The 24831-nt window shown below is 45.7% G+C and overlaps 1 protein-coding gene across 4 annotated transcripts in view; it reads right to left on the reverse strand.

Annotated features, from left to right (window-relative positions):
* The window catches only part of LOC137417874 (uncharacterized), a 163351-nt gene that overhangs the window by 106108 nt on the left and 32412 nt on the right, over nt 1–24831 (reverse strand). For 3 of the 4 annotated variants that reach the window (XM_078770525.1, XM_078770528.1, XM_078770526.1), the window contains 2 exons: nt 3633–3773; nt 1285–3495 (listed from right to left, as the gene is read on the reverse strand). In XM_078770525.1, the coding sequence (XP_078626651.1) occupies nt 1820–3495; nt 3633–3773 (1817 nt within the window). In that variant the 3' untranslated portion in view covers nt 1285–1819. Of the gene's footprint in view, nt 1–1284; nt 3496–3632; nt 3774–24831 lie in introns of those variants that run through there. The other variant, XM_078770527.1, reaches the window with a different exon arrangement.

A 24831-nucleotide genomic window follows, 5' to 3' on the forward strand; every position in this document is an offset into this window, starting at 1 on the left:
CCTTGCCAAAACAAAACCACGCATTTTCCAGATCGCTTCCCGAAAAGAAGAACAGAAAACGCATTAAGATGTAATTTTTCTTTATTTTTTTTGTCAAATTTGAGGGGTTCCGCGAGTGCTCGGTGGGTTTCGTTGGGGTTCAGCGCCTTTAAAAAGGTTAAGAACCACTGTCCAAGAACCTAACGGATGTCGTCACGACGCGAGGAGAAACACGAACTACACGAACATCGCCATTGTCCAAACTGTTTGTTCACGCATACGCAGGCGCAACATAGCAATACATCACAAAGCTCGTTTTTCGCTCACCTAGACTTTAGTCCGGTCAGTAAATGTATCGATCGAGCAGTGTCCATAGGTAAGTGTGGGAGTTACAGATAGTGTGTATGTATGTGTGTGTGTGTAAGTCAGTCAGAGTTGTGTGAGTCAGTCATTGAGTTGTGTGTGTCAGTCAGTGAGTTGTGTGTGTCAGTCAGCGAGTTGTGTGTGTGTGTGTCAGTCAGTCAGTGAGTTGTGTGTGTCAGTCAGTGAGTTGTGTGTGTCAGTCTGAGTTGTGTGGGTCAGTCAGTGAGTTGTGTGAGTCAGTCAGGGAGTTGTGTGAGTCAGTCAGCGAGTCAGTCATTGAGTGAGTCATTGAGTCAATCAGTGAGTCAGGGAGTGATGTGATGATGGATTCGATAACCTTGCTGATGATTGGGGTCAGTCAGGGAGTGATGTGATGATGAATTCCATGATCTTGCTGATTGTTGGGGGAAGTCAGGGAGTGATGATGGATTCCATGACCTTGCTGATTATTGGGAGCAGGCTGATTGGTCTGTCGTTGCAGGGATCTGGTTTTGGATTATTATTTTATTTTTTTTGAATAATTCTTACCTCTTGGTCTGGCCAGTGGCCACATCGACTTCAATCTCAACTTTGGGGTTTGTTGGAGAGGGGGGGGGGGGTGGTGGGGGAGAGGTTCGTTCCCCTCTTCATTTCTTTAGAAGTCTGTGTTCAAAGGTATTCCCTCCATTAACAATGCATTACCATTGATGTTGAGAAAAATGTGGTGGCAACAATCTGTGTGGCCTTTCTTCCACGTTAGGACCTGTATAACCGAGGTGCTTGGCAGCAATCAGTGATGTCATGAACTGCAGTCATGCCATGATGGTAAATGTTGTGCAAGGTTTTCAACTGGTGAGATCAAGATTACTTCTGGGGATATGCGCACTCCAAACTCTTCATTGACTGATAATTGACCACAATGTGGCATTACATATTCACAATAACACAGACGATGCATTTGTGCTTTGGGGACCTCTCTTTATTGTGAAACTCTTCACAAATTCAAGTTTCATGAAAAACATAGGCAGGAGTCTTCTTCTGAAAAACGATTTTACAACAAGGGTGTTCTGCTAATATCACACGTGGCAATTAAACATGTACATCAGCTAAGATTGAGTAAAAATTGATGTTCAAACTGCCATGGCAAGATCCCATCTGAGCATAACCAAAAAGGGACAAAATAAAACAACGAAATCAATTAGAAAACAAAATTCCTAAATATTGGTCACAATCAAAAAAGAACCAAAAAGAAAAAAGAAAAAAAAGGAAGTTCTCCCAGATCCTTTTTCATTAAAGGATCATTCATTCATGAACTGGATTGTGAAACTTCATTCTCATAGCTTTGTTCCAAGGGCTCGTTTTAGAATCCCCACAGAACCTCTGACAGCCTCCACTGTCGTTTGTTTGTTGTCATATTCCCTGGAATGCTTTATTAGTACTGTTCGGCTTTTCTTGATCATCCAGATTCCCTGTTGCTCCAACTATCACTGGTACATATTCAGGTTTCTTCAATTCCGAAATCCTCTTCACCTAATTTTTCATATCCTGGTATTTCAGATTTCAGCTCTCCTGTATGGATCTTCATATGTGATTTCAAATTGCCTTTTTGAAAGAAACCTTTATCACATATCAAGTATTTGTGAGGTCGCTCTCCTGTATGGATCCTCATATGTGCTTTCAAATTGCCTTTTTGAAAGAAACCTTTATCGCATATCGAGCATTTGAGAGGATTCTCTCCCGTATGGATCGTCATATGTGATTTCAAGCTGACGTTATGAGAGAAACCTTTGTCGCATATCGAGCATTTATATGGACGTTCTCCTGTATGGATCCTCATATGTGATTTCAATTCGCCATTTTGAGAGAAACCTTTATCACATATCGAGCATTTGTGAGGTCGCTCTCCTGTATGGATCCTCATATGTGCTTTCAAATTGCCTTTTTGAAAGAAACCTTTATCGCATATCGAGCATTTGAGAGGAGTCTCTCCTGTATGGATCATCATATGTGATTTCAAACTGATGTTATGAGAAAAATCTTGACCACATATTGAGCATTTGTAAGGTCGTTCTCCTGTATGGATCCTCAGATGTGATTTCAAATAGCCTTTTTGAGAGAAACCTTTATCACATATCCAGCATTTGTGAGGTTGATCTCCTGTGTGGATCCTCACATGTAATTTCAAATTGCCTTTGCGAGTCAAACCTTTGTCGCATATCGAGCATTTGTGGGGTCGCTCTCCTGTATGGATCCTCATATGTGATTTCAAACTGCCTTTTTGAGAGAAACCTTTATCACATATCAAGCATTTGTGAGGTTGACATCCTGTGTGGATCCTCACATGTAATTTGAAATAGCCTTTGTGAGAGAAACCTTTATCACATATCAGGCATTTGTGAGGTTGCCCTCCTGTATGGATCCTCATATGTAATTTCAAACTGCCTTTGTGAGAGAAACCTTTATCACATATCGGGCATTTGTGAGGTCGCTCTCCTGTATGGATCCTCATATGTATATTCAAAGTGCCTTCTTGAGAGAAACTTTTATCACATATTGAGCATTTGTGGGGTCGCTCTCCTGTATGGATCCTCACATGTAATTTCAAACTGTTGCTATGAGAGAAACTTTTATCACATATTGAGCATTTGTGTGGCCGCTCTCCTGTATGGATCCTCATATGTGATTTCAAATTGCCTTTATGAGAGAAACCTTTATCACATATCGAGCATTTATGGGGTCGCTCTCCTGTATGGATCCTCATATGTGATTTCAAATTCCATTTATGAGAGAAACCTTTATCACATATTGAGCAATTGTGAGGACGCTCTCCTGTATGGATCTTCATATGTTTATTCAAATTGATTTTTGTTAAGAAACCTTCATCACAGACAGAGCAATTGTGAGGGTGTTTTCCAGTGTGGATCCTCATGTGTATTTTGATGATACTCTTTGAAGCAAAATCCATTCTGCATACATTACACTTATAACGTATTCGCCTTTCTTGCACCTTTTTATGTTTATTTAATTTAATATTAATATTGGTGTTGCGAGGCCCAGACTTGTATTTTATAGGAAGTGAGACTTGATTTCGTGATTGTTTCTTCAAAAAAGGTTTCTTCTTTACTGTCAAGCTGTGACTGGACCTCATTTGTCCCATTTTACTTCTGGATTGTTCTACAGAAACAAAGAACACATTTTATTTTTTTGGTCAAAATGAAAATGCAAAATATTGAACACCTTTCAGAAAATTTTAGATTTTCTCAACACAAAAGATTTGTTAATTTTTGTGAATTTTTTACGTTTCCACTCACCAGTTGCAAAAGAGGAAGCACTTCCGTTTGTCATGTGAATATCATCTGAACCTTCCTTTGCTGAAGCACATTTTGAATCTCCTGTGACAGATGAATCGTTGTTGTGTTGTCTGCCTTCCATATTTACAGGATGGACATCACCTGTGTACAAATCAGCATCAGTCTTTTGCAGGTAAATGAGATTGAGAACTATCTTTAGAGTTCATCGATCATGTTACGCCATGGAATGTGCACTTCAATTTAAATATAATAATGAAGTCAAACATTGTTAAAAACAAAAATTCCGGATGTGAAGCACTATTGAAACAGTCCGCTACATGACCCTGATACAGTGTATCAGTGATACACCACCCTATTTAACACGTCGAAGTACTGCTAAACTGGAGCATAGTGGAAGTAAAAATAAGGCGATTTGTGTTCAACAGTTTTTCAGTGATTAATTCAATTTAAATAAAATAAAGATTGTAAAATTAATCAAAATAAATTTCTGGAATTTTCTGGCGGTAAAAATTTCTCAAAATATCCTTTCACACAGCTCGGAACAAGTGTGTATCGACCCTCAGCAGAGCCAAGAAATAATATCTCTCCACTCTCAGGACTGAACTCTCAAACTTGTCTCCCTCCTCCAAGTCCTGGTGGCATCTGGACAAATATGTTTCTCATGTTAGTTCCACTCCAATTCTCTCCATTTCCTGAAATTACTACACACATGACACTGCACGTGAAAAAGCTGAATGTCTCAACTCTGTTTGCCTTAAAATAATGCGTCCCAAAATCATCTCTCTCCATACCCACCTTAACCAGTCGTACCCAGCTGCTCCAGGACTCTGTGTCCTTCTGTACCGACAAGGTAGAGAAGTTTCTGTCAAACCTCGACTCTGATTCCGCAACTGGACCAGGCAGCATCACCCCACAGGTCCCAAAATACTGCTCTGCCGTGCTGTCACACCCTCTCTCTGTACTCTTCACCCTCTCTTTTACTCAAGGTCATCTGCCATATACTGGGAAATCAGACAACATTCCCGCTTTACACAAAAAATGTGCAAAAACAGATTCCTGCAACTACAGACCAATCAGCCTACTCCCAATCCATATTCGATTCTGATATTAAATCCTTCTTCTTTTCCAACGGCTTGATCTCTGATCATCATTTTGGATTCAGACCAGACCACTCTATTGACATGCTGCTTCTGCTGTCTCAACAATGGATAGAGGTCCTCAATGCGAAACAGGAATTAAGAGCCATCTTCACTTGACATATGTCGTGCCTTCAATGCAGTCAGGCACCCCGCCCTGCTTACGAAACTCTCCTCTTATGGTATCTATGAAAATCTTCACACATGACGTGGACTTCCTATCCAGTCAGTCAACGTCTCGCTCTGAATGGAATTCTTTCATCTCCCCTTCCTGTCCAGGCTTGAATGCCTCGAGGCAGTGTTCTCGGCCCTGTGCATTTTCTTGTCTTCATTAATGATCTCTCCAACTCGCTGGAAAATCCTCTCTATCTTTTTGCTGATGACTCCACCCTCTGCCACTCCATATTACAACCCTGAGATTGGCAAGCACCAGCCTCTTCACTCTCTGCAGACTGGATAAAATCACAAACTGGTCAAACAAGTTGAACATGTCATTCAATCCTGACAAATCTCACACCCTCACTATTTCTCTTCGTAAAGACGGTTTGGAAAACCCGCTGTCACTCAAGCTTTTGGGTCTGACTATCTGCCATGATCTTTACTGGGAAAACCACATTTCCAAGCTGGCCTCCAAAGGCAGCCGCCGACTGTGCATCTTCTGTCGTGCGATACCCTTTCTTGGCACAACTGAGCTTCTCACCACATACAAGGCTTTCATCTGCAGCTTAATGGAGTACTGCTCTCTCCTCTGGGCTGATGGTCCTGCCTCATACTTCATGCTGTAGACAACAAAGCTTTTAGTATCATTGGTATCTCCCACGATGAAGCCGATTCTGAGGGATTTTCACTTTCGCACTGCAGGCAGGTTGGTGGTGTTTCTGTCTTCTAATGGTTCCTCTCTGGCCTAGCTCCCCCTACCCTGTCTGTGCTCTGTCCCCCAAATATTCCTTGAGGAACTCTTTTCAATCCCACTCCTACCTCGAGGTCTTTAAAAGCAGCTGTTCACCACCATCCCTTGTTTTCCCCCATCCAAATCCTTGATCTTGTCTACCTCTGTTAATACACCCCAAATCCACCTTTTTCGAATTCTGACTTCTTTCCTGAAAGTCAAAGTCATGTCCATTTGTTTTATACCATTTTATCCCCACTCCCCCACCCCTCCACCAATCCAATGGAGAATGAATGGATGATGAATCCAATCCCCCACCCCTCCTCCCATCTACCAATGTCACTGTTCTCTACTATTGTAGTGCATGTGTACTTTCCTCTCTCTCCCCCTCTCGTCTCCTGCTCCCTTTATTATATATTTTGTGTGTTAACTATGACATGAGCCTCAACTTTGTATTTAAAAAATAATGAAAAAAATAAAATTGAATGGCACTCAGCAGCACATCCTTTTGACTTCAAATGTAGTTGGTGGTTGAATTCAGTTAGCTGATAGGAAAATCTTCTTCAAATTTCAAGTGAATTGGATGACAATTGAGGATTTTAGAAATTCGAATAAGTCGTGGACCTTATCGCCGATGCTGATCTGAAAAATAGTTGGCGGTTGAATTCAGTTCGCCGATATGAAAATCCTATTCAAATTTCAAGTCAATCATATGAAAATTGAGGATTTTAGAAATTTGAAGAATATGGTTGACCTTTGGCATTTGTTGATCTTACGACCTATGTTGACATAAAAATAGTTGGAAGTTGAATTCATTCAGCAAATATGAAAATCCTCTTCAAATTTCAAGTCAATCAGATGAAAATTGAGGATTTTAGAAATTTGAATTGTTGACCTTTTGGCCGATGTTGATGTCAAACATTGTTGATGGTTGAATTCAGTTAGCTGACATGTGAATCCTATTCAAGTTTCAAGTCAATCGGATGAAAACTGAGGATTCTAGGAAATAAAAGTGGTTGACCTTTGGCCTATTTTGACCTTTTAACATCAAAAATAAAGACGATTCTGTCAGATCACCAACTCTACCGTTTGGTGGTTTCATGAAGATCGGTTTAAAACTGTGACCTGTAGACGAGTATAAGTGAGCAGACAGACAAACACACAAACCGGAGTGATCAATATACTTGTCAAAAAAGGATTTTTTGCCAAGTAACAAATAGACAGACAGACAAGGGTGAAAACAAAACCTCCACCAACCTTCGGTGGAGGAAGTAAGGATACCTGTTTTCAGTAACTCGTTCAGGAACTCAAGTCAAAGCTGAGATGAACCGAGTCAGGTCATGTGACATGGCAAAGTTAAATGCACTGACACCAGGAGGATCTGTGCTGTGAGAGAATCCATTTATCTATTTATCATACGGTTGAGTGGAACCGTGAGTGCACGATGGCTAGTGGCATGAGCGATCGGTGAGGCAAAACATCCTGTCTATCTGTTAGCACACACTAAATCAAGCCATTGAAGGAAACTAAACAAAAACAGACAGGATGGAAAACCACATACCAAAGAACAGGTACGTATTTAGAAGCACACAAGATTCAATAATAATGGGGCACAAATTTTCAAGCACATCAAACAATAACCAAACATCAAGAAAGGCACAAAAGAGCAGATCTTATCTTACCCGGAGCACTTATTTCCCACTGAGGCATTCTTACTTATTTGTTTGTACAAAAGACAACAGAACAATTAAGGAAAAAATATAGAGAGGAAGTAAAGAGCACAAAGAGGTTGGGCAAAGTATATGGTAGACCTCTGACTCATCCTCGGCACGCGTCGATGGACATGTGCCAATCCCGCAATGGGAAGACAAACAAGGAAAAAGGGAGGGGTAATGAGAGCAGAATGTGGTGAGTTTTAATGAGAACAGTGTGGGCAATGTAGCTTTAGTATTTAGAGGAAGATAGGGAAGAGCGAATGAATAGTTAATGGGACGTTGTTGTTATTGTTGTATCAAGGGTTTTATGGACGGCCTTGTCAAAAAAAACAAGCGTTACGCCTAGGTCCCCCGTCGGTGAAGTGATGTGAGTTGACAAAGTGGAAGACGCAGAAAACATGCTATGATATGATATTTCGCTCACAAGGTTCAGACATACATGGAGGCGGCCATCTTGGATTTTGACGTGGCGACACAATTTTCAACAGCGTTCTTCCTTATGCCGAGATACACCCACACACCAGATTAGAAGTTGGTACTTCGCTTATTTTTCAAGATATTCCGCTCACAAGGTTCAGACATGCATGGCGGTGGCCATCTTGGATTTTGACGTGGCGACCCAATTTTATATGGCCTTCTTCCTTGTGCCTAGATACACCCAAACACCAGATTAGAAGTTGGTACTTTGCTTATTTTTCAAGATATTTCACTCAATGTTCAGACATATATATGGTGGCGGCCATCTTGGATTTTGACGTGGCGACCCAATTTTCAATAGCCTTCTTCCTTACGCCGAGATACACCCACACACCAAATTAGAAGTTGGTACTTGGCTTATTTTTCAAGATATTCATCTCACAAGGTTCAGACATACATGGCGGCGGCCATCTTGGATTTTTACGTGGCGACCCAATTTTCAACAGCCTTCTTCCTTATGCCGAGATACACACACACACCAAATTAGAAGTTGGTACTTCGCTTATTTTTCAAGATATTCATCTCACAAGGTTCAGACATACATGGCATCAGACATACATGGCGGCGGCCATCTTGGATTTCGACGCGGCGACCCAATTTTAAACAGCGTCCTTCCTTGTGCCTCGATACACCCACATGCCAGATTAGAATTTGGTACTTCGCTTATTTTTCGCGATATTTCGCTCACAAGGTTCAGACATATATATGGTGGCGGCCATCTTGTATTTTGACGTGGCGACCCAATTTTCAACAGCGTTCTTCCTTATGCCGAGATGCACCCACGCACCAAATTAGACGTTGGTGCTTCACTTATTTTTCAAGATATTCATCTCACAAGTTTCAGACATACATGGCGGCGGCCATCTTGGATTTTGCGTGGCGACCCAATTTTCAATAGCCTTCTTCCTTATGCCTAGATACACCCACACACCAGATTAGAAGTTGGTATTTCGCTTATTTTTCAAGATATTCATCTCACAAGGTTCAGACATACATGACATCAGACATACATGGCGGCGGCCATCTTGGATTTTGACGTGGGTTGCACCCACACCAAATTCGAATGCGGTCCTTCGCTTACGCACGCACGCCTGCACGCAAACACGCACGGACGGACGGACGGACGGATGGAGGGGAAAACCATAGTCCCCCTTTCACTCCGCTGTGCGACGGGGGACAAAAATAAAGAGGATTCTGTCAGAACCTGTCAGAGCCAGGTTGGGTCAGGTAGGGCAGCCCATCGCCACGCCCACTTTCTGCCGGTACTCCATGGACCTCCAAGCCACCATCCACCAAACAGCAAGTTGACCAGCCCATTCCCATCTCCTTGAGATACTGATCAACCGACTGCAATCACAAGGCATGTGGTCAGCCCTCGGGCTCGCACATCTCAGTGACAACATGTGGAACCATTAATATCACTGCCAAGGTAAGTGAATCTCGATGTGATCTCAATATCCTCGCCACAGACAGGTACAGACCGGATAGTAGTATCCAAGATGTCATTGAAAGCCTGGATCATATATATATAGTCCATGGGCCAGAGGGGCCTACCATGCACCCCCCCCCCCCCCCCATGATGCTCCCCAATGTGCATAATTATGATCAGTGATGTCTCGTCTCCTTAGATGGGGAAAGAAATGTTAACATCCCAAAAAATTATTTGGGTCGATGTTTTCTTTTGGCATTTTGGGAGACATGTCAAAATGTCCCTTATTTAATATATCGACCATTTCTTGAGGTATGCGAATTACTTGCACCTGCGTTATGTTGTATCTCAATAATTATAAGCTCAAATCTTACTGAATTTGGCATGTCATTGCTTTTGATGGTGTTTAACAATCTGACAAAGTTTTACTTCCGTCATGTTTTGATTTTATGTTTATTAAGTCATCTCAGCATACATTGAAATACATCATATCTGCCGCTATTCTCTCTCTCTCCACTGTGAATGAACACAGATAATCAAATGAAAAATGTAGGAATGTGTTATATTTTGCTTTTATTAACATCCAGTCTTCAAATAACTGTTTGAAATATTAACATGATACACCAATATGCTAATTAACCCAGTTGCACATGTAAAAGTATCACAGACACATATTTCAGTTTATACAGATGTTGTTTGTGAAATCCTTGATGACATCACATGACGTCAGCATGCTGAAAAACATCATACATTCTGTAGTTAACCCACATAAAAGGGATTTATTTGTTTTTGTTCTGGTTAGAACAAGTATTGATGTTGCAGTCGGAAATAAATAGCATACAGTATCAACAACACACATATAACAATTAATTTATTCATAAGCAAACATGCAAATCAACTTGATAACTAATACTCCATGTATTCCAAAAATAACTAACAAGTTGGTCGTGACATTACATTGGACTATTCACTTGTTTCAAAGAATTTAAGACAACCGTGATCATGTCTTCATAAAGAATACTGTCCTCTCCGTAGCTGATAAAGACCGGCCTCGGACGGATATCCAATCGAGCTTAACAATCCGGTGCGTTCAGTAAAAATATAGCGGAGAATACACGGGGAGGGCAAAGTCCTTACCTTCACGTGTCCCACTGGACGCTTTCGAACCTGCAATGATTAATTCAAGCTGACACAGGATTTAAAATGTACAAAAATACCGAATTTAATGAAGAAATGCCGGTAACAGAATAATACATGGCAAAACTAAAATTCCTAAATGGGATGTCTCCACACAGACTCGTATACCGCACAAGGGGAAAAATAACTGGTGAAAATAAATGTGTGTGTGTGGGCACTTAGCTCTGGGCGTCTCCTGAACCCAGTCGGGAATCATCCAGGCCCCAAGCGCGGCACAGGCCCTGGCGGGAAGTAGGCCTGAGCACGCTCTCGTTCACACACCGCCGCAGCACAGGGTGCCGAGTCCGTCGCTCCCCAAAGCACAAACGAGCCAATGGAAGGACAATGCGGCCACTCAGCCGATCGCCCGGACCAAGAAGAAAGAATGCACGAGCAGGGACCGTCTGCAGGAACTCAGCATACCCCTGGCGACAACTGTGACTGTTCACTATCAACGTCCCAACTCAAGACCTCGTCCCAATGCAAGAGGAGGGAAAATGTCGGAACACGACCATTCGACACCAAACTCACAGCCAAGAGCTCGTGACTTCGACCGTTCGTTGAGACTGTCCCACCGCAAGAGAACAAATATCGACCGTTCACTTCCAGATCCAGAAATCAAGAGAGAAAATGAGCCACCGTTCTCTATGGAATCCAGAACGAGAAGAGAATAGTAAGCGACCTTTCGCTATAAAAACCAGGACGAGAAGAGAAAATGTCGGTCCTCTCACTCCTTTGTACTCAAGGCTCTGACGTCATCCTGCGCCGCCTGTACCTGCTCCACCAATCCAATAGTCCTATATTAGCAGTCCTTGCACGAACCAATTCCGGACCAATCCCTGCTCTTTGGGGCATAGCCCCACAGACCTGCCTGCTTGATGTGGCGATGTGGCGATGTAGCGGCTGGCAGCACCCGCTGTATTGTTCCATCTCTTGCTTCCGGTTACTTTTATTCAGTGTTATTAATGCGCGATTTCTTAGCTTTGTGTGTGTGTGTGTGTGTGTGTGTGTGTGTGTGTGTGTGTGTGTGTGTGTGTGTGTGTGTGTGTTTGTGCATCGTCATAAAGAACAGAGGAAAAATAACAGAGGCAATTACATATAGGGGATTAATCACCCATAATCCCTAACTAATTAGCATAACTGCACCCCTCATGATGGGAACAAATATACACATAGATGACATACGGTCTACCGGATCTATACTTGTGGTACATGGTGGATCTTCTTCTTTATCGTGACATTCGGAGCATGGTAATCTATACACTTCTACCTGGCTCTAAGGCCGTGGTTTCCAACCTGGGGGACATGGCCCCTTGTGGGGCCATGGTGTATTTCTCAGGGGGCCATGGGGTAATTTGAACCATACTAAAAATTAAATATTGTTCTGTTTTTTTCCTATTGCAGATTTGACATTATGGCTTCTAGGAGTAAAAAAAGAAAGTATCTTGACGAAAACATAAAGCTTGGATTCACATCCTCTACCATGTCTGGCTAAGATAAACCACAATGTGTGCTGTGTCACAAGGTTTTGAGTACTGAATCCATGAGGCCATCCAAGCTGAAGTTGCACCTCGAGACGAATCACGCACAACATGCAAAGCAGGATCCCAAATTTTTCAAGCGGCTTGAAAGAAATTTAAAGCGACAGAAGTTGGATGAGGGAGGAGTTTTTCAACAACAAAATGTAGCAACTGTCCAGGCTTCTTATGAAGTTTCTCTTGAAATTGCAAAGAAGAAAAAACCCCACTTGATTGGGGAGATACTCATCAAGCCTTGTACCCTACTCATTGTCAAACAGGTTCTCGGCAAGGCAGAGGCTCGCAAAGTTGAACAGGTGTCTTTATCGAATAACACAGTGCAGCGTCGTATCCGTGACATGTCGGAAGATGTGAAACAACAGATCATCAATGAGATTAAGGCGGCACCTTTCGGCTTGTTTTCTTTTCAACTTGATGAATCGACCGATGTTAGTTCCTGCTCCCAGCTACTGGCATTCGTTCGCTATGTCAAGGGAGATGATATCAAGGAAGAATTATTGTTCTGCAGTGCCCTGGAAACAATGACAAAAGCTAACAACGTCATGGAAAAAATGAAGTTGTTCTTCGATGCGGGAGGAATTCAGTGGGAGAATTTATGCGGTGTCTGTACTGACGGTGCTCCTGCCATGCTTGGTTCCAAATACGGATTCCAAGCAAAAGTGAAGATGCTGGCACCACAAGTGAAAGGAACCCACTGTATGATTCATCGCTCCGCCCTGGCTTGTAAGACTCCCCCTCTCTCATTGAAGAAAGTTCTTGAAGTCGTAATCAAGATTATTAACTACATCAAGGCAGGGGCTCTCAACATCCGAATGTTCAAGGAGCTGTGCAAAGACATGAACGTGGAACATGAAACGTTGCTGTACTATACTGCTGTACGCTGGCTTTCGAAAGGGAATGTTCTGAACCGCGTCTTTGAACTTCATGCGGAGGTCAAACATTTCTTGAATCTTCAAGGGAAACATGACCTCCTGCAGCATTACGACGAAGAATTGTGGAAGGAACGACTTGCTTATCTTGCTGACATTTTCAAGCAGCAAAACCAGCTGAAGCTCAAGCTCCAAGGAAGAGCGACTAATATTATTATTTTCCACGATCATCTCAGAGGATTTGTTGCCAAGATCCAAAACTGGCGCAGGAAAGAACACAGGAAACATTGCTATGTTCAAAAGAATGTCTGAATTGCAAGACAGCATGGGAAAAGAGCTTGATCCCGTACTGAAAAATGACATTCTTGAGCATCTGCAGTCACTGGAGCTAGAATTTCTCATAAGTATTTTCCTGATTTAGACGACAATGAGGCAAAAATTGTGAGGAATCCTTTTTCCATCAACCTTTGTGTGGAGAGCATGCCGGAGGCAATGCAAGATGAATTCCTGGATCTCCAAAACGATTAATTTGCCAAAGACACATTCGAAGAGAAGAGCTTGATGGAGTTTTGAGTGGGAATGGGTCGCCACTCTAATATCAGCCAGATAGCTATCCGGGTGCTTCTGCCATTCTCGTCTACCTATCTCTGCGAAACAGGGTTTTCCACGCTGTTGAATATCAAATGGAAACAGCGTAATCGGCTCCACGTGGAAGATGACCTCCGCTGTGCCCTGACTGTGACTCAACCACGGATACCCCAATTGGTAGCTAAAATGCAATTTCAGCCATCCCACTGAGTTTTTAATTCACTTTTACGGCACATGCGCTACGTCCCTAGTTTTGATTACCTGAGTTGTTGTCGAATTGAGTTTCTTTTTGTGAGATTATAGCATGCTGCATTAAATACAGACACAACAGAGGGTTTTAGTTTTCACATATTCTTGACTTGGAACCTTTTCATACTGTTTTCTTGTGTGACAGTTCTATTTTATGCTGTCTATCGTGTTGCTACTGATAATATTAAAATCTCATATCAAACATGCATCATTCGAGTGACGTTGCTTTGTTTGCTTCTTCCAAAAATGATGTAGTTGGGAGCCAGTAAGGAACAGAAAAAAAAACTATGGAACTAAATGTTCATGTTGGCTTCTTGGAATTCCTCATTTTCTGTGTAATAATTTACCAACTCTCATACAAGCAAAATAGCCAATTAAAGGAAAAAACACCTCTCAGAATGCACCACAGAGCATCTAGAAATCAAAATTTTTCTGGGGGTCATGCCCCCAGACACCCCGAGCCTGCTTACATGCGCTCCGCCGCTCTACCCTCACGAAAGGGAGGGGGGGGGGTGCTGGGGATGTGCTCTGGGAGCAAAGGGGGCCATAACACAAAAAGGTTGGGAACCCCTGCTCTCAGGTAATCATTGCCTAACCCCCACAAACATAACAATACTTTTTTAAATGTGATATTATGTAGATCAGCAAAATCACTTTCTTTATCAACTTCTGGAACATATTTTGTGGGGACAGATTGTCTGAGAGAGTATCAATATGTTTGGGATATTTGACTTATTTCCTGGACATTTCATGAAGACTTTGTTGATCTCTGACAAGTTTATCAATGCATGTGATGTTTTTGTGAAAAGGCAGACGAAGATTTTTTTTCAGTTTATGGTTATCACATCTAAAACAGTCTATGAGTAAACAATTCAATACAATTCATATATATTTTGGAAAATGGAGAACTTAAATGAGAGGAATATAATACACAAAGATATGGTGAATATAATGCAGTAATGGACAAATTGTTCTTTAAAAGCATGAATCTAAACATCCTAGGGGAAGAGTTGCACCTTCTACACATCATGATAAAGAAATAGTTAACTTGTAGAGTGCACACTGCTTGTGATGAAATTGTACCAAAGTTGAACCCAGGTTTGGTGCTCCCTTAAACCGCTGGGCGGTGTCTATAAGACCTCGGACGTCCGCGACTCGAGGCCACTCCTGCGACATCATTATACAATGCCATGTAGAATTGAATGGTACGTACCCGCCTATATTCTAGGTTTGCTTGCATTGACTGATATATTCAATCTTTCTCATATGATGCCTAGATCCTGACATGTATGTTGCTTGATGTACTTTACAGAATGATGTACAGATCTGATTGAGATTAAACCATACATATGGAACACGTTGTAAATCTGGTTGATTTCCACAACACTTAATCTCAATCATGATCTTCGGGAATGGTGGGACACGAGTCTGGCGATGGCCGGATGAACGCTGATCTCAGACGAGCGTTTCCCGACATTCTCCGTGCTCCTGCGTGGCCCACCTCGGAGAAGAATGACCAGCTGAGAGCCCATCGAGCCAGCTGCAGCCACGGAGCTCCGACGACTCTCGCTGCCGGTCTACCTCGACGGGACCGGAAGCGCAAGCATTTTGCGGAACCGCGCCGTCAAAGCGCGAAGTGCTCTCCTGGGGCCCGGACGCCGGAGCAGGCATGACGGACTCCGGCAAGGCGCCTGCTGAAGGAGGCCACTGGGAAATGTCCTGGGCCGCAACCCCGTCGGAACGACGGACCCGCTTGGCGCCGAAGGTACGAGTCTAGCCTCGGTTGCTCGAAACGCTAACGGCTCCGTCCGAGAGAATCATCCTAGATTTGCGTGCCTTGGCCCGAGATGAGATTCCCACGCGAGTGATCACGACTCCCATGTCGGCCATGCCTCCACACGGCCGGCACACTCCGACCACTCGCTACTCGGTGGAATCGCCTCCTCCGCACGGGCCGGACACTCCGACCACTCGCTGCTCGGTGGAATCGCCTCCTCCGCACGGGCCGGCACACTCCGACCACTCGCTGCTCGGTGGAATCGCCTCCTCCGCGCGGATCGCGCACTGCTCGTCGGGATCACGCCGTGCCTCACACGGCCGGCTCACCCTGACCACTCGCTTCTCGGTGGAACCACCTACTCCACGCGAATCGCGCACTGCTCGTCGGAATCACGCCGTGCCTCACACGGCCGGCTCACCCTGACCACTCGCTTCTCGGTGGAACCATCTCCTCCGCGCGAATCGCGCACTGCTCGTCGGAATCACGCCGTGCCTCACACGGCCGGCTCACTCCGGCTGCTCGGTGGAATCACCTCCTCCACGCGAATCCCCTCGCTGCTCGGTGGAACCACCTCCTCCGCGCGAATCGCGCACTGCTCGTCGGAATCACGCTGTGCCTCACACGGCCGGCTCACTCCGGCTGCTCGGTGGAATCACCTCCTCCGCGCGAATCGTCGTGCACTGCACCCATCGCGTGCTAATACTCTGGGAGGCCCACGATTCCGATCGCTGCTCGGAATCACCTCCTCGCCGCGAAGCCGCACGTTGCTCCCTTCGCGGGCCCTACACGGCGAGGCCGGCGATTCCTATCGCTGCTCGCCGGAATCACCTCCTCACGCACAAATCACGCGCTGCACCATCGCTGGATGGCATCCTCACTAGGCACGACGCGCCAGTCGCGCGTGCCGCATCTTCGCGGGATGGACCCCTTCTTCACACGAAGCGCATGCGATTCCCCTTGCTGGCACTACTCTGTGGCCCCGTTGCTGCTGGTCGGAATCCCACCTACGCATGGCTTCTCAGCGAGGCCGGCGAACACCGCTGCCCGGACTCGCCTCAACGCGTGAGGCTCGTTTGGCTCCACTCGGGGACTCGCTGAGCATGGTCTTCCTAAACTTTCATCTTCTTCCGCTGTCATAACCTTAATAAACAATCTTAAAGGGTTCTAAGGGGTTCACGGCACTCGGGGATTTGTGAAATGTGATTTGTGAAATGTGATTTGTGTTGGCGTGATGTATCGTATCATGCTAGATACCGTTGATAACTACCGCACTGCTGCCGCTATTCCCCCGCTTCAGCCCCGGACAAACCCTGCCCGAAAGCCATCGAACAAGACGCTACTTCAGGCCTCTCGTGCGTCTCGTGCGTGCGTCTCGTCTCAGCGTGCCACGCTGGCTCGACGGGCCGAGGACGACTTTCGGTTTCGCCAACGAACCGCACGTGCCCGAACCAATTGATGACATCACCGACTAATCACGTGTTTGCTCTACGGCGTCATTAACGTAATTGCGTGCTTCACGCGATCTCATCGGGGATTCGTTTACATTTCCATGTACCTTGGTAAACTACGTACCAAATGTCCTTTACGTAAACGACGTAAACTACGTAACGCGGCGCTACCTCAAGGTCGCGCGCCCGCGCCGTTTAGGGAGTACACGGTGACCTCGTGAAATGGTGACATTGAGCGTCGCGCCCGACTCCCTTGTCACCTGCGCAAGTAACGGGGGCACCGTACTGCCTGCTCGCCCTTGACTCTGGGCTTGTTGTTTATCGGACAGAGCTCTTGGCTCGTATCCACGCACATTTCGAGACTGCGAGACGCCTCGTCTGATTCCATTTTCCCTCTGCCCCAGACTGACTGTGACTCAGACTGACCCAGACTGTGAAGGTCGTCTGACTTCGGTATGCAGCGCGCTGCTGCAACCTCGGTGGGGGGGGGGGGGGGGGGGGGGTGGGGTCCCAGGAGGTTATTGTTGCTCGCCCGGATGCCGTCCGGTATAACGACTCCCACCTCGCCCCTTGTGGGGACCCAGGATGACGTCCATGGATGTCTTTGTGTCTTTGAGTGAGTCTTTGTGTCTTTGAGTGAGTCTTTGAGTCCATGGATGGTCGATCCGAGCCATTCAATGAAGGCGTTGAATGGATGGATTGGTCGGACATCCGTGGATGGTCAATTCAATGAAGGCGTTGAATGGATGGATTGGTCGGACATCCGTGGATGGTCAATCCATCCGGGACATCTAGCATGGATGGACAGTCCATCCGGGGCGATGGCTGTCTTTGGGTCTCTGAGTCTTTGTGTCCGTGGATGGTCGATCCATCCGCGGTCCGGCTGGATCCGTGCCATGCAATGAAGGCGTTGAATGGATGGATCAGTTGGACATCCGTGGATGGCCAATCCATCCGGGACATCTAGCATGACAATCATCTCGACATCTAGACAATCCATCCGGGACAACGCTGGGACAAACAAGGTTTGTCCAGCCGGGACTCTCTCTCGGTTTGTGAATGGGACAATTCAATTCGCTTTGAATGGGACAATCCTTCCATCCGGGGCATCCTCTCGGTAGCCGGTATAGCCGATCTTCTCCGATCCTCCGCGCGCTGTACAGCAGGACAGGATTGCCATATGCATCCCGGAGGTTCTGCGCGCTTCGCTGGAGAGGCGCGTTTCGGTCGTTTTTGTCGTCCATCCGGGACGTTCTCTCGGCAGCCGGTAAAGCCGGTCTTCTCCGATCCTCTGAGCGCTGTACTGCAGGACGGGATTGCCGTATGCATCGCGGAGGTTCTGCACGCTCCGCTGGGGAGGCGCGTTCCGGTCGTTTTGTGCGTCGTCGTAATCAGCCATGCCGGTCGTCCAGGCAGCCTTCAGAGGCCGCTCGTGTCTCGTGCGAAGGATCGCTGCCAACGGTAGATTCACGTGCCGAAACAAGAGTTTGTAATGCGTATGAGCTGCCGTCAGAGGACGCTCGAGTCTCGTGATTCAACAGGGCCGCTGCCGGTGTCGAGTAACTCTCGTTATGGCTCTCATCGATTCTCTCCCTCGGCAATTCCATGACATGGACCTAACATGGATCGATCATGTACCCTTGGGAGCCTAGGCAGGTACCGACTGCAATGGACTTACTGTAATGGCCTCCTGTCATGTCATCTTACTTACTGTTACAGCTTACTGTAATTCTTTACTGTACTTGCTTACTGTAATTCCATGACATGGACCTAACATGGATCGATCATGTACCCTTGGGAGCCTAGGCAGGTACCGACTGCAATGGACTTACTGTAATGGCCTCCTGTCATGTAACCTTACTTACGGTTACAGCTAACTGTAAAGAGGCTTACTGATTTACACATGTGTTGCATTGCGACGAATGGACATTCGCTCTTCGCCAAGGTACAACGTATCCTATCTAGCTACTGTGCCGACGACCCCGCTGTAAGACTAGACTATTGTGACCCACGTGACCGTCCCTCCCTTCGCCTGATACACCCCCGCCTGAAGCAGTGAAGGCACTGAGGTGCCCCTCCGACACCTGCCTCCAGCGGCTACTCCGAAGCAGGGGGGACTCCGGGCTTGGGGATGTCGTACCCGGTAGTTTCCGACCCTGTGTTGGCAGGGTAATTTCGCCACCCTGACCGCTATGGAAGGACCGACTGACTTTATAGGGAAATATGTCTTTAACACCCCAATAATAAAATGATGACTTCCTCAATCCATTAATGCTGACGCGCACTCGCTTCCTGCCTAGCGGCAGTATAGTTCTAACGGTGGGGAGAATGTGATGAAATTGTACCAAAGTTGAACCCAGGTTTGGTGCTCCCTTAAACCGCTGGGCGGTGTCTATAAGACCTCGGACGTCCGCGACTCGAGGCCACTCCTGCGACATCATTATACAATGCCATGTAGAATTGAATGGTACGTACCCGCCTATATTCTAGGTTTGCTTGCATTGACTGATATATTCAATCTTTCTCATATGATGCCTAGATCCTGACATGTATGTTGCTTGATGTACTTTACAGAATGATGTACAGATCTGATTGAGATTAAACCATACATATGGAACACGTTGTAAATCTGGTTGATTTCCACAACACTGCTCATGAACAATAAGATACATAATTACAAGTTTGAAAACAGGGGAAAAAAAGATGAAAATTAACCCCCGCTACACCCTCCCCCCACACCCCCCCCCCCCCTCCCAAAAAGGGGAGAAGAAGAGGAAAACAAATATAAATATGGCAGCACATGTTCGTCTTCAAAAATTGTGCAGTTTACTTGCACCCTCTGAGAATGGAATTTAAAACTGCATACAGAACTTGGCCCCTTAGCTCTAAAACAAAATAAAATATCAATATTGAACTCAAAGGAAAATGTCGTGCACCAGACCAAATGTGTAATCAAGATTCTTTTTTGGGTTCCACAAAAAATATCTAATCATGCTTCAATATCCGAGATGGATGTACACTACCGGTCAAAAGTTTTGGAACACCTCAATTTTTCTAGTTTTTATTGACATTTACGCAGTTTAATGTCTCAATGTACAGTACTCTGAAATTAAGCATAGAACAAATAAACAATTGGAGATAAAAAAAGAAATCATTGAATCATTTTGTTTAACAAAATTTAATTTAAATTTTTGACTCAGCAAAGTAGCCACCTTTTGCAGATATAACTGCCGAACACACTCGTGGCATTCTTTCTGAACATGCTAGGGGAAGAGTCAAAATCAAATATTGGAAATCAAATATTGTTCGGGAAGTTCTTCCCAACACTGTTGCAGAAGTTCCCACAAATGTGTTGCACTTGTAGGTTGCTTTGCTTTCACCCTTCTGTCCAGTTCATCCCAAACCAGCTCAATGAGGTTTAAGTCTGGAGACTGTGCTGACCATTACATGATTTGAAGCCTACCGTCTTGTTCTTTTCCTCGAAGGTTGTTTTGACATAGCCTGGAGGTGTGTTTAGGGTCATTATCTTGCTGTCGGATGAACCGCTGACCAACTTGGCGTATACCCGAGGGTATTGCATGGCGCTGCAAAATGCTGTGGTCGCCCTTTTGGTTCAGGGTGCCAGTCACTCTGTGCAAGTCGCCGACTCTGGATCCAGCAAAAGAGCCCCAGACCATCACGCTTCCTCCTCCATGTTTGACAGTTGGTGTCACGCACTGAGAAACCATCGTTTCGCCGACTCGACGGTGTACAAAAACCCTGCGTGATGAACCAAAGATTTCAAATTTTGATTCACCGGTCCATAAGACCTTCTTCCAGTCTTCAGTAGTCCACTGTCCACTCGGATTGTGCTCTCGCGAGATCACGGCGAGGTCACGTCTTTTCGAAGCTGTTCCATGCGCTCACGCTTTCGAAGCTAAGTGATCTTTCACATTTGTGTTTTTGGCGTATCTTTATCTTTCTTTCGGTGTATGTACCTATTGGGGTGACTTTAATAGGTTTCTCGGTGTTGGTTTTTCATACCTGTGTACAGAATCGTCGGTTTTTTTCATATCGTGTATTCTGAGGCCTAGTGTAGTGCTAGTAGTAGTAGGCTACCGTGTCCTCAGACCTTGGCTTGAGGCTTTTGTTTTTTGTCTCAGCGGTTCTTCGATCGCGCTGCAACTACTGTCGGTCTCTGTTTTTCACGGTCTTTTCACCCATACTCCCTTGTTTTAAAATCTCAAAAAAAAAACCAAAAATTTTTTTTCCTTCCCTGTTCTTATCCGCTTGTACGTTCTTATTTGTTCTTTCATTCTTCGTTCTTTTGCTCTTTCGTTCTTCGTTATTTGTTCTTTCGTTCTTCGACCACGTTGTTCGAGATCACGTGATCAAGTTGTTAATACATGTTTCATCTGTCCCCTGAAGAACTTTATTATTATGTCATATTCTATAACACTTTTTTCTACTTCTTCTATAAAAGGATGCTTTCGACTTGCTCACCAATTCTATTCATTCAAAAAAAAAATTCCATCTCTTACAGTGCATCTTTCATTCATTCCCTAAACTCTCCAGAACTCCACCCATCCTTCAGCGTCCTCAAACGTATTTTTGACTCGAATGTCTCAAGAAACTCATTTTGCAATAAATGTTCGTTTCCCATTAATCATACACTTTTCAAAATCCAATCTCACCCCTCCCCTCCAAATCTTCCCCATCACCCATCTCTGTCAAATCTTCCCCCTTGCCCCTCCCCCCCCAAATCTTCCCAAACACCCATCCCTTTCAAATCTCCCCCCCTGCCCCTTCCCTCCTAAACTCCAACCAGACCCCTCCCCTCCGAGACTCTCCCTCACTCCTCCCCTCCTAGACTCCCCTCTCACCCCTCCTCCTCAAAGCGTCCTCCCCGCTTCTTCCCCCTTCTAACTTTCACCTTCATCTTCCTCAACCTTCTGCCTCACTCTTCCCCCTCCTCAAATAACACCTCACTGCGCCTCACCCAAACACCATCAAACCTTTTGTCCGCCCCATTCTTCCCTTTCTCCAAGCTATTCTGTAATCTCTGACACACCTGCAACAGCTCTCCCTACCTCTTCCTCCTCTTCCACATCCTGCCCTACCGCTCCCCCCCCCCCCCCCCTGTTCTGTATCCGATGCTCCCCCTTCCTCTTCCTTAACAGTATGGACCTCAAACATCCGGGGCCTTCGCTCAAACATAACTGATCTCTCCATACAGGTTGCTTCTGACAAACCAGACGTGATCTGCTTAACAGAAACATTCCTCCTTCATGATGTCTCTGATTCCTTGGTATCTCTCCCAGGTTACTCCCTCCTCCGGTATGATAGACCTGAGCCTCGTTCTGGAGGTGGGGTTGCTATCTTTATAAAAAACTCTCTTCCTCACTCGCCCTGCACTGCCCTCTCTCCACCTCACCCCCAGGAATACCTTTGGCTACGGCTTCCCCTTCGCTTCCACCTTTTGTTCATATGCATGTTGTACCGTCCACCAAACAGTGATGACTCCATCTACATCTCGCTGTCTGATAATATGGACCAACTTCTATCTACCCATCCCAACTCTCTCTTCCTCATATGTGGTGATTTCAACTCTCACCATGCCAGTTGGCTGGGGGAGGGTACCTCTCTCACCAGCCATGGCTCTTCAGCAAAGGACTTCTGTGACTCACTGGGACTGACACAATCTGTCAATTTCCCAACCCGGATCTCAGTCAACGGAGAATCTTCTCTTCTGGACTTGGTTATGACTAACTTCCCTGAAAATGTCTGCTGCTCTTCTTCTGCTCCAATCGGCTCTTCTGAGCATGTGCTTGTTAAAGTGGACATCTCTCTGACCATTTTCAGAGAGCCTCCTCAGCGTCGTCGAGTCTGGCATTTCACTCAGGCCAACTGGCACGGTCTTCAAGCAGCCATCAATCATCTGGACTGGTCTCCCATCTCTACTGCCTCTGACATCAACTCATCCTGGGAATTCTTCCAAAGTAAATTGCTCTCTCTCATGCACAGTTTTATCCCTTCTCGTCTTCAGTTGTCATACCCTTCCTCCCGTCCATGGTACACGGATTCTTGTGGTGAGGCTATTGCCCAGAAACAACTTGCTTTCGTCTCCTGGAAAGCAAATCCAACGGAAGGAAATCTCATTTCCTTTCACAAAGCCCGAAACAAGTGTGTGTCCACCCTCAGGAGAGCCAGGAAACAATATCTCTCCGTCCTCAGGACCGAACTCTCTTATCTGTCTCCCTCTTCCAAATCCTGGTGGCGTCTGGTAAAATCTGTTTCTGGTGTTTGTTCCCCCTCCATCCCCTCCCTCACCTTAAATGGCCACACGGCTGACTCCGCACGTGAAAAAGCCGAATGCCTCAACTCTGTGTTTGCCTCTAGATCTTGTGTCCCAAACCCATCCCTCTCTGTACCCACCGTACCCAGTCGTACCCAGCTGCTCCTCGACTCTGTGTCCTTTCCTCCTGACAAGGTGGAAAAGTGTCTGTCAACCCTCGACTCTGATTCTGCAACTGGACCTGACGGCATCAGCCCACGGGTCCTAAAATCATGTTCTTCCACTCTTTCACTCCCTCTCTCTGTTCTCTTCACCCTCTCTTTTGCTCAAGGTCATCTTCCTTCTGCTTGGAAATCTGCCAACATCACCGCTTTGCACAAAAAAGGTGCAAAAACAGATCCCAGCAACTACAGACCAATCAGCCTTCTCCCAATTATCAGCAAGGTCATGGAATCCATCATTGCTTCAGATATGAAATCTTTCCTCTTCTCCAATGGCTTGATCTCTGATCATCAATTTGGTTTCAGACCTGGACACTCCACTCTGGACATGCTGCTTCTGCTTTCTCAACAATGGATGGAGGTCCTCAATGGCAAACAGGAAATTAGAGCAGTCTCCCTTGACATATCACGTGCCTTCAATACAGTCTGGCACCCCGCTCTACTCACCAAACTCTCCTCTTTTGGTATCCATGGAAATCTCCACGCCTGGCTGGCGGACTTCCTCTCTGGTCGTAGTCAACGTGTGGCCCTGAATGGGTTTCTCTCATCTCCTCTTCCTGTTCAGGCTGGAGTTCCCCAAGGCAGTGTTCTGGGCCCTGTGCTTTTTCTGGTCTTCATCAATGATCTCTCTGACTCTCTTGAAAATCCTCTCTATCTCTTTGCTGACGACTCTACTCTCTGTCGCTCCATTCTTCATCCCTCAGATCGGCAATCTGCAGCCTCCTCACTCTCTGCAGACCTTGACAAAATCACAGACTGGGCAAACAAGTGGAACATGTCTTTCAATCCTGACAAATCTCACACTCTTACGATGTCTCTCCGAAAAGACCGACTGGACAACCCTCCCATCCACTTTCTGAATAATCCTCTCCAAGAAGTTCTGTCACTCAAGCTTTTGGGTCTCACTATCTGCCATGATCTTTCCTGGAAAAACCACATTTCAAATCTGGCCCCCAAAGCCAGTCGCCGACTGGGCATCCTCCGTCGTGCGAAGTCCTTCCTTGGCACACCTGAGCTCCTCACCACATACAAGGCTTTCATCCGCAGCTCAATGGAATACTGCTCTCCCCTCTGGGCTGGTGCTCCTGCCTCACACCTAGCTCGCCTTCGCACTGTTGAAACCAAAGCATTCAGAATCATTGGAATCTCCCGCGATGAAGCTAACTCCAAGGGCCTCTCACTCACTCACCGCAGGCAGGTTGGTGGTCTTTCCGTCTTCTACCGACTCCTCTCTGGCCTTGCCCCCCCAGCTCTCTCTGGGCTCTGTCCCGCAAATATTCCTACAGGTCGCACAAGATCTGCCTGCAACCCTCTTTTGGTTAAACTGCCAAAATCAAGACTCTCTGCTCACCTTCACTCCTTCATTCCTCTTTTCTCCCGCCTCTGGAACAAACTCACTCACTCTCTTCA

The sequence above is a fragment of the Myxine glutinosa genome, chromosome 1 (genome assembly GCF_964187855.1).
Source record: "Myxine glutinosa chromosome 1, kmMyxGlut1.1, whole genome shotgun sequence".
NCBI classification, from domain to species: domain Eukaryota; kingdom Metazoa; phylum Chordata; class Myxini; order Myxiniformes; family Myxinidae; genus Myxine; species Myxine glutinosa.